General features: G+C 41.0%; 1 protein-coding gene across 1 annotated transcript in view; it reads left to right on the top strand.

Annotated features, from left to right (window-relative positions):
* Positions 1-231: 231 nt before the first annotated feature.
* The window catches only part of lama4 (laminin, alpha 4), a 33,452-nt gene continuing 22,589 nt past the window's right edge, over positions 232-11,094 (top strand). The window contains exons 1-6 of the mRNA XM_035143557.2: positions 232-552; positions 6,412-6,513; positions 6,642-6,769; positions 6,863-6,943; positions 9,533-9,747; positions 10,279-10,379. Coding sequence (XP_034999448.2) covers positions 445-552; positions 6,412-6,513; positions 6,642-6,769; positions 6,863-6,943; positions 9,533-9,747; positions 10,279-10,379 — 735 coding nt within the window. The 5' untranslated portion in view covers positions 232-444. The remainder of the gene's footprint in view (positions 553-6,411; positions 6,514-6,641; positions 6,770-6,862; positions 6,944-9,532; positions 9,748-10,278; positions 10,380-11,094) is intronic.

Below are 11,094 nucleotides of genomic sequence, written 5' to 3'. Positions count from 1 at the left end.
GGGTGGGCAGGGGAGGGGGTGTTGGTCCGGGTGCCGTTTGGATGTGTGCACTGTCTGCCAGAGACAGAAGCCCTCTGTTGCTCAATTGACTCTATGTCATTCTTTCTCTCTCTTCTCTCCCCCTCTCGCTCTTTCCCTCAGTTTCCAGCCTTCCCATCTGTTTGTGATTTAGGCTCAGGCTCAGGGGAGAGGCAAGTCCGCTAGGGGAGAGGAATCAGGGCAGGGAGGGAGGGAGGGAGTGAAAGAGAGGAAGTCCACACAAGTTTGTTTTACAGGACGCAGCTCGGGCCGGGACTAGGCACAGTGCCGCATCTGGAGGTCGGAGCAGCAGGAAAGTGAAGCCAACGGGTGCAGCCGAGCAAGAGGAGCTGCTTTCCTACGGCCAGGACACACTGACAGAGACAGGAAAGGGGGATCAGTGGTCCACTGGGCAAACACACAAATATGGCTGCTAAATCTCTGTCCTGCCTTTGCCTTCTTTGCATCCTCTCAGTGATTGCCTATCCAGCTTCTGCCGCCGGGCTCGGGGAACAGCAACAGTTACTCCTGAAAGTAAGACAGATTTGGTTTTCTCTTTTTGGCTGCTACACGCTGCATGCTAGTACGGCTATATTTAGTCTGTACATATACAGAATGTTATGGGGCTGATGATCATGTACACCAATGATTATGTGAAAAGTGTCAAGGATGATTTGGGAGTGGTTATCTGGGTGAATTTCACAATGTTCCTGACCTGTGTTCATCCATGTGTGTGTTTGTGTTATCAGAGGTACCCCAAGGCTGAAGCTTAGATAGGCTCTGAGTTTACTGTCTGCACCACTGTCATGCCCCTCCCTGACAGTTCCTTAATGGAAACCAGCTGCCAAATGTTGAGCAACACCCCAGAGAGAAGACGAGACTGAGAGAGAGCACAATAGACATTGAGGGCATGAGAAGCACAACAGAACAGTTGGCGCAGAGGCCAATGTTTCCTTGGTTTAGTATAGCTCAAATAGTTTGAGAGGTCTATCCATTAAATCTCCTGACAATTTTCATTTCATACAATTTAACTTGTTACATCTTTTTCAGATTGTGGGTTTATCTGTCTGCTTTTAAGTTAGAACCGGAAATCAATCAAATCAAACCCGTCTTTGCGAGTGTTTATGACCAAAGAGCCATGGAAGACATTTTCAATACTCTATTTACCTCCCCATGGTGCTTTAATTGTTGCTTGTAATTATTTTTTACTTAAATGATTGTAATTGCATCCCCATGCACAAAAAATAAAACAACAGGAAGTGATGCATACATGTACTGGACATTATGCTGAAGACAAAAACCACTGCATGAACATGATTCCAAGACATTATCTTAACTACATGTATAGACAGGGCTCAACACTACCTTGTAGGTTGACAATGTTGATTGTCATCTTCAACCATTTATGGTTTGTTAAATTATTAACCCTCTCATCCTCCCACTGTCTGTTTAACTGCACTGTAAACTGAAACAAAACTTCTTCTTTTTTTTGTTATATTTGTTCGCATTCCAAACAATACTCTGGAACAAGTATCTGTTAAACGAATGTGATGGTCTCCTGATCAACCAGAATTGTAATCCAGTATAATTTTCATAAATTTCTTTTGGGTGATTGGGTGTGCGCACAAAGGTTATTGACTAGAGTTTCTAATGGTTTTTATATTTTATTTGATTTCTGGAGATAATCTTGCAACCCCCCAGGGTTCAAACATTGTAAAAAATATTATTTGTACATGTGCAAGCTGCTTGTCACTGGAAATAAATGGATAAAGTTGTAGTTTATAAGTGGCCTGACATCTTGAAATCTTCTTTAATGCTGTGACTGTCATTATGTGGTTGCTGTGGATGCTTTTGAAGTTAATGTTCATCTACTTGGCCCATGGAACTGCACAGAAAAGCCAAAACTTGAAAGTAACCTTTCTCTGGAGTAATCTGTACAAAAAGATATTCTCTGGAAAAGGGCTGTGGGTCAAAAATGTCAAAGAGAATGTGGAGGGATACATTCCCAAAGCTTGGCAGTGCTAAAACAGTGCAATTATTTATCGATGCACATGTTTATTTCTTAACATCTGAGCTTTCTGTGTGGCTGGTCCCCTGAGAGCAGGCCTCACCCCTGCAGCCAGACTGTCTGAGAAGTTATTGAGATGGGATGAGATTCCCATGACCCAGGATCTGTCCCATACTCAGGGCTGTCGGAGGAGTTAGCATGACTAAATCCAGTGTCTGAACCCTTCTTCAATGTCAGTACAGCAGCCAGCTTTGGGAGACTAAACGGAAATGAGACTCAACCTTCAAGCATTAACACTTAATCCACTTACTTCTCCCACTCTTGGAAAACTCTGTCAAGAGTTGAGGCAGATTTATACAGTACAGGACACAAGCACAGGACAAATTACAGAAGAAGTTATCTTTAAAAAACAAACTTTTAGAGATCCAACTCCAGACACTCCATAATAGCTGTATGGCTGCACAGGTTTGAAGCTACATAACCAGAGAATGTGTTGCCTTTGGATATCAGACATCAGCTCGATCTAAGCTTCTTTTTGTTCAGCTCTGTGTCGCAGAGAAGGAGACCAAAGGTCTAACGGCAGGAAATATTGTACACTGAGAGAGTGAGAGAAGAACAGAGACTGAATCAGTGGAAGAGGCAGCATCACATGAAAACTCTGAGAGACTTTATAACATGTTGAATGTCATCTTTGTTCTCCACCATAGTGGGTACAGTGAAAGGGCCACAGAAATAGTTCACATTACTGAGTGTGCTCATGGTTGGCAAAAGGATGCTGACATCAATTTTAATTCCATGAGTTAAGGGGTATGTCCACCATTTTGAAAAATCGGAAAATTGGAAAATAATAGATCAAAATTTGGAGAATTGCATATATATTCTTTCTTCGTGGGAGTAAGTTGGCAATATTGACATTTCAGTCAGACAACTCACGTTCAAACGTTTATTGCAGCATTAGAACAGGTTTAGTGTTTGGTGTCTAGACTCCAACTTAATCACTCCCCCATATGATTACACAGGTATGATGGGAGTGATGAGCAAAAACTTGTAACCCCCCCGTCGCAGCCTACAGGTGGATGCTGGGGTGGTGGAGGGGCTGAAGCAACTGGTAGCAATACTGCAGCAGCAGTGTGAGCAAAGGGGATAATGGGAAATTTCTCTCTGCTTAAATAGACCACCTAATAAGGTGGGTGTGTATTATAGATGGTTGTGGAGAGTGAGGTATGTCACATGATGTTTGTCACATGATTGGAGCAGCGCAGCTCGAGTTGGCTGCCTGAACTAGCTCGCAGGCGTTGCTCCATTTATGCTGTCATCAAATGGAATTGTGAGCTTGTGGTGACGGCGTGGGAAGTCGTGTACGCTTGTCATTGAAATGGTTAAGTTGTGAGAACACCTCTTTAGCAGTAAATTCTCTCTCAAGGTTTTTCTTGATCCATTGTGTCAGATTTACAGCACTGGACATGTGGAAAGTAACAATGAGCTTCACATGATGCAAAAACAGTGGTATTCCTTTAAAAGATAACATAGACACCAATATTTACAATTTAACAAGATATAGGTGGATAACGTAGTACAGTAAATTAAAAGGCAAAATGATGGATAAAGATAAAGATGAGTATCTTGTAAATATCAATATTTTCCTCAGTTATTTAATAAAATTACAAAGAAAAGCTCTATACTAATTTATAATATACTTACTTCCATGGCCTTAGTCATGAAAATATGAAAATATCAGACACATAAAAACACAGTGTATACTATCCTAAAATATAACATAAGGTACATATCTTATAATGCGGTCATATTAGTATTATAATCTTGTAAGATTTGTTTTTCTTATGTATAACATGCGGTGGTAACCTAATCTATACATCCAGAGTGAAGCAGCATAGCATTAGATTTTATATATTATGATTTTGTGCAATACAAATTTTATTTATTGGAATTTCTTTTGTGATTTTAAGACAGTAATATAAACATGCATTATAAACATAAATAAATATAAATATTTAAATTATGATTTGAATGTGAACAAAAAATACAGTGTGAACAAGCACATATAAGATATTGATTTCTTTTATCTTAAAATGTAAATCCTGGAAACATGGGGAGAAACGTGTTGTTCCACAAGCTGCTGGGTTGTATACTTGAGATGCATTCCTCTGAATTTCGAGGAGTCTAAAGGGTCCACATCCTTCTTCTACACCATCTGCTCCTGGTCCCACCAACCCTTAACTCCCCGTCCTACACTCCCCTGTGTATACACACCGCAGCTGTTCTCACCATCAGCAACTGTCACACAGTTAGGTCTGAGCCATTTCAAAACTCCTTTAAGTGGCTTTACAAATGGTAAACAGCACTGGATCTCTGTGGTTTTCCCATAAACGTGTGGTTTACTGCTCCTAATGGCTGGGACTACCATTTGGGGATGAAATATCTTCTTTCTCCCATTTGCAGCATTGGTTGAATTTTCAGGATGTGTTGACATGGAAGGTTCCCACATTGACAGTTTAAATGGTGAGCCTACTCATGAATATGTCCTCTTTCAGTGTATTTGCACATGGGGACAGGGAAAACCACAGGAAATAGGTCTGCAAGAAAACTCAGTGTTGCTGTTCACAGGATGTTTCACATTATCTGGCTACAGCAGCATGTTGTAGGGTCACAGCCCGTCTGTGAATAAATCAAAGGGAATTATGAATCGCATGTAGGCCTACTGTACTGCATAACTGGGGAATGTTCCATCTTCTGGCTCCCAGTATCAATGTCCCGTTGACTGGGTGGAACAAGGAGGTCAAAGGATGAAGATCTTACAGACTGCTGCTATTGTATGTTTGTATGACTCATTGAATGGTGCTCCCTCCAATGCTCAAAGGGGAGAGTGTGTGCGTGTGTGTGTGTGAGTGTGTGCGTGTGGGAGTGTGTGTGTGTGCGTGTGTGCGCGTGTGTGTGTGCACGTTTTGAGGGCCTGTTTGAATTTTAGACCTTTGTAATGAGGACCAAACATCGCTTTTTGACACAACTTTGACTGTTTGAGGACTGAGACTTAAAGTTATGTTTAAGTTTTAAATCTGATTGTCACAGAAAGGGTAAAGTGTTCAAGAATGCAGTATTTCAATGAGTGTCCTCAGAACTGTTTGAAAAAATGTGGGTGGGAGAGTATGTATGTGTGTGTGGTTGGGTGGTGTCGGGGGGTGGGGGGGTGTACACGGCTGTGAACGCTGACATCACACCATCCTGAGAAACTGTGGTGAACAAACATCAGACAGGATGCAGGTTTTAAATTGTCATTCTGCAAAGAGGGAACGGCACAATTCGGAAGAGTTTCCTCTGAGTTCACTTTGTGCCGTTATAAGAAATGCACCTTCTTGCCTGAAACACTCAAATCAATGCTTTCAACTAATTGATTATCTATTGTCAGTATTTCATTACATCTACATTGATGTGTATTGTATTTCTAACAAGATTACACCATAAACTGCTGATCTTATCAACTACATTACTTTTCAAAATGGACTGACAACTGCTTTCAAACACATTAAATATCTTTGTTTTTTAGTAAGATACTTTAGTAATAATGTAATTAATAAATTATACAAAAAATACTAGTAGCTTCTATGCAGTTAGTAGCTATATATAAAAAAAGGATTAGCAAAAAATTCAGAAATACCCAAGTATAAGTTTGTATACTGTGATTAGTACTGAGCCTGCTGATGACATATCTGTGAAGGTTCTCAGTCACCCGGGTCAGGGTATCTATAGGAGTTGTACATGTGCACATTGGCAACTGGACTTTATTGCGGATGAGCATGTCTATTTCCTGAAGACTTGTTAATGACAGTCTCTGGCTCTGGCCCCTGAACATTTGGGCGTGTTGGCCTGTGGAAGGTGCACATGTACAGTGATGTAGTAAGGTGAGATTTGTAAAACCAAGAGTTAAATATTTAGGAGATTCACCGAGTTTGTATTGGAAATACAGTATCGGGTAGCGTGGCTACTTTCAGTGGTCATAAATACTTGGTCTCATGTTGCGTCTCTATCTGCTTGAGAGAAAGGGATTCATCTATAATTGCTTCTCCCATGATGTTCTTGTTTCCTTTTCTTGTGTTCTAAGTTGTTAGAGGATTATTTCATCTACTTTAGCTCAGGCTGGCTCAGGACCTGAAACCCCTTTGAGACACTATACTGTATGTTTGGAATATAGAAATAAACCTGATTTAAATTCATCTTTGTCCATTGTAGTATTTTTGCCACCGACCATTGGGATGTATTTATGTTAATGTTGGTCAGTTCGTGGGTCAATCTGCCCTCGTTTTGACACAAAATATGAATTAGAAATATGAAATTCAACTTGTTATTGTACATTTCTGTCCCCCCTGCAGGACTGTGCCAAGGGATTTTTCCTCAGTGAGCAAAACATATGCTTACCATGTAACTGTAAAGGCCATGCTGACTCCTGTGAAGACATCACTGGCATTTGTATAGTAAGTGTTCCGTGCCGATTACCATGCTTTAAAATGATCAACTATTTCATTCGTTTTCTTGAGACCAGCTAAGTTTTAGCTAACGCTGTGAGAAGCAAGGTACCATTAGTTTACCCTTTCCCTTTCAGGACTGCAGGGACCACAGTACAGGCGATTTCTGTGAAATGTGTGAAGATGGTCACATGCTGAAGCCCAGCATGGATAGACAACACACCTGCCGACCTTGCGCCTGTCCCCTCTCAGTCCCCTCCAACAAGTAAGTCAGTGTGTTCTTGTTTGTTATTCAGTGCTACATGTTGGCAAGCAGTGTGTAATCACTGAAATGCCTTCCCCCTGTGTGTTTGGACAGCTTCGCAGTGCGCTGTGACAGAGGAAGTGGCATTCTGCGGTGCAAGTGCCAAGAGGGCTACGCCGGACATTTATGTGAGAGGTCAGTGCTGACAAGGGTTCAAACAACCAATTGAGAAGTTTTCATGTCCAAGGTGTTTTACTGTAGGTTATACAGCAAGTCACAGTAGAACTTGCCTTGAACAGGAACTATGATTACAAATTTTTTCGAATGACTTAATGCATTAATTAGAGTTTGAGTGTTCCAACTCAAACTTTCATAACAACTTATTAACATGCAGAATTTGATGCATTGTAAGTATGAAACCCATATTTATACATTGCCAGCATACATACAACTACATTTACGTACATGTACACCAGCCAAAGGGTTTCATCGCATCCTTTAAACTCAAAACTGTTTTTAAATGGGGTTTAACAAACATCACTACCGTTCAAAGTTTGGGGTCACCCAGACAATTCGTGTTTTCCATGAAACTCATTTTATTTATCAAATGAGTTGCAAATGAATAGAAAATATAGTCAAGACATTGACAAGGTTGAAATAATGATTTTTATTTGAAATATTAATTTTGTTCTTCAAACTTTGCTTCGTCAAAGAATGCTCCATTGCAGCAATTACAGCATTGCAGACCTTGCATTCGAGCTGTTAATTTGTTGAGGTAATCTGTGAGATTTCTTCCTGAAGCACCTCCACAAGTTGGATTGGCTTGATGGGCACTTCTTGCGTACCATACGGTCAGCTGCTCCACAACAGCTCAATGGGGTTGAGATCTGGTGACTGCGCTCCCTCCATTACAGACAGCAACCAGCTGCCTGCTTCTTCCTAAATAGTTCTTGCATAATTTGAGGTGTGCTTTGGGTCATTGTCCTGTTGTAGGAAATTGGCTCCAATCAGCTGTCCAGGGTATGCATGGCGTTGCAAAATGGAGTGATAGCCTTCTTATTTAAATCCTTTTACCTGTACAAATCTCCCCTTACCAGCACCAAGGCCCCAGACCATCATTACCTCACCATGCTTGACAGTGGCGGCACTCTTCAGCATCTTTCACCTGTTCTCGTCTCACAAATGTTCTTCTGTGATCAAACACCTCAAACTTTGATTCGTCTGTCCATAACACTTTCCAATCCTCCTTGTCTGTGTTCTTTGCCCATATCAATCTTTTCTTTATTGAGTCTCAGATATGGCTTTTCTTTGCCACTTTGGCCAGCATCCCGGAGTCGCCTTCCTGTAGCGTTGACACTGGCGTTTGGGTACCATTTAAAGAAGCTGCCAGTTGAGGACCTGTGCGTCTATTTCTCAAACTACTCTAATATACTTGTCTTCTTGCTGAGTTGTGCACCGGGGCCTCACTTTCTTCTCTGGTTAGAGCCGTTTGTGCTGTTCTCTGAAGGGAGTAGTACACACCTGTGAAATTTTCAGTTCTTGCAATTTCCGCATGGAATAGCCTTCATTTCTAGAACAAGAATAGACTGGCGAGTTTCATGAAGTTCTCTTTGGCCATTTTAGAGTATATCGAACCCACAAATGTGATGCCAGATACTCAACTAGCTCAAGGAAGGCCAGTTTATAGCGCACCAGCAAACAGTTTTCAGCTGTGCAACATAATTGACAAGGGTTTTCAAGGGTTTTCTAATCATCATTAGTCTTCTAAGCATTACAAACACAATGTACCTTAGAACACTGGGTGATAGTTGCTGAAATGGCTCTATACCCTATGTAGATATTTCATTAAAACCAGACGTTTCACCTAGAATAGTCATTTACCACATTAACAATGTATAGAGTGTATTTCTGATTAATTTAATGTTATCTTCATTAAAAACAGTGCTTTTCTTTGAAAATAGAAATTTCTGGGTGACCCCAAACTTGAACGGTAGTGTAGATAAAACATTATTAAATACTTTATGAAGCCGTCACTTACTACCTGCAAAACCTTTATAAAGTGGGCCTCATGAGAAAGTGGTACTGTTAATTGTACTCAGAATAAAACAAACAATAATCTACCTCCCTCTAAAAGGGAGTAGGTTAACCAATCTCAGTACACCGACACACACAGCCTGGAAGCTGTCAAATGGCCCATTGCCCCCTGCAGCATCCCCTCTCCCAGCCTTTGAACTGACTCGGGTGAGCAGGTTGTGTGAGGTGTAACAAGCGGCTGAAGGAGGGGAGCTGAATGAGACGAGAGAGGAACTCATTCATCAAGAAGATGACCTTTTGTTTGCCCGTTCCTTTGATTGCAGCACTTTGAGCCAAAAGTAATGTGCATGACAATATATATATTGTCATGCGCATTACTTTATTGTGGAATAAATGTGAATGGTCTTCCACTGGAAACATAACCAAAATGCATTGCTCCCACAAGATGCAGCATTTTTACTGGGTTGAAGAAAAATCAGCCACTTATTGCATTTCGCATGCCATCATTATTGCTTCCTATACTTAGACTTGTAATAAGCAATTGAATGCACAAATGGTCCCTTGTCTGTGTGTTCCTTAATAAAAACCTAAAATAAAATAGACATGGAGCAAAGTTAATTAAAAACCTCCCCACAAAGAAACTCTTCACACTGAAGATCAAAGACACCATCCGAAAGGGGGATAGTTCCTTAAATGTTTCATTGCAACAGGCAATGATATTGTCAGCCATCTACACTTCTTCCCATCCAGGTGTGCACCAGGTTACTATGGCAACCCCATGGAGATTGGCAATTCCTGTAAGAGGTGCGACTGCAATGGGAATTCCGACCCCAACCTGATTTTCAATGAGTGCCACAACATGACAGGCCACTGCCAACACTGCTGGGGAAACACCGCCGGGGCCAACTGTGAGAGGTGCGCTCCAGGTTTCTACGGCGACGCCATCAGTGCCAAGAACTGCAGAGGTGGGGGCAATGGGCAAACTCCAACATCTTTAACCCTCATTACAACATGTTTGATCCACACTTTAATGACTCTATGTGTGTGTGTGTGCTATAGTGAAGATATTGTTGTTGCTTAATGTTTTATGAGACCCTCACACACCAGGATGTAAAATTAAAGCAGGAAAAGCCATTTTGTTTGTTAGTTCGTGGTCAATTACAGCAGATCAGCAGTCTTCCATGCCAGTGTTGGATATTAAGTTATGAAGTCCCACCATATGATATATCATTATGTTGAATTGCTGTATAATGATCTGTTTTTATTCCTATAGTCAATTATTTAATAGTTGAGAACTATCAAATATCAAGCACCTAACATTTTAATGGCTTTGTGGTCTAATAGTGTTCAGTGGAAAAATAACACAAGGTCACAATCCAGGATCCAAGGACTGGGTTTTCCCTTTTGAGGCCCAGGAAGTCCAAAAATAACTGTGCTTGTGACACAATTTGACCTCTGATGTTCTCATCACTGCATGTGTCCCGTGTCTGTCCCAGAGTCCGTGTGCAATAAATGCGGCACCTCCTCATGCGACGACAGGACAGGAGTGTGTCACTGCAAACCAGGTGTCAAGGGTCGACTCTGTGACCAGTGTGAGGTGAGCGAAACCGTGGGACTCTGCACAGATCCACTGGTATCTCTTCTCAGGGACCTTGTATGAAGCAGGGTTAGAAGACAGTGTAGATGAGATTCATTACAACCCAGGTACTTTCATTGTATTGATTATACAAAACAAATGATAACAGTATGGTTGGTAATGAAAAAATTGCAATATATAAGGTAATATTTTGCAAATGCAGAAATGGCTAAAAAGTAGTACGACAGGGCAACAAACAGACAGGGATAAGAAACACCTCAGGTTAGCCAAATATATTTGGATGGGGAAAAATGTGAAAAATATGTGTAGAAAAGTGTAGATTATCTGAAAAAATGTGCTGCTGGAAATGTGCAGTTGAGACACTTTTGAAGTCGAAGCACTTAAAGATGTGAAAGAGTTTTAAGTTCCTTGAACTTTAACGAACTGAAAGGAGTTGAGTTGTCATCAGGAGTGAACGCTCTGCATTACTGTGAATTGTTGATTGGTGGAGTAAACGAAGACCTAATTTGAATATGACGCTTTAGCTCATACCATGTTCTGAAAAGAGTTGAAATGGTACTTTATTAATTATTTAAGAGGTATGACATGAAAATAAGTGAGCGGTCAGCTAAAGAAGGAACTCAACTCAAACCATTTGAAAGCAGTTGAAATGTCAGTTAAGGTGGAGGAGCGTGGGATTATTCTTATGTCTATACTTAAGACAGTGTTGCATGGG

Source organism: Hippoglossus stenolepis, chromosome 20 (genome assembly GCF_022539355.2).
Source record: "Hippoglossus stenolepis isolate QCI-W04-F060 chromosome 20, HSTE1.2, whole genome shotgun sequence".
Taxonomy (NCBI): Eukaryota; Metazoa; Chordata; class Actinopteri; order Pleuronectiformes; family Pleuronectidae; genus Hippoglossus; species Hippoglossus stenolepis.
This window is presented reverse-complemented; position numbering and strand designations above follow the sequence as displayed.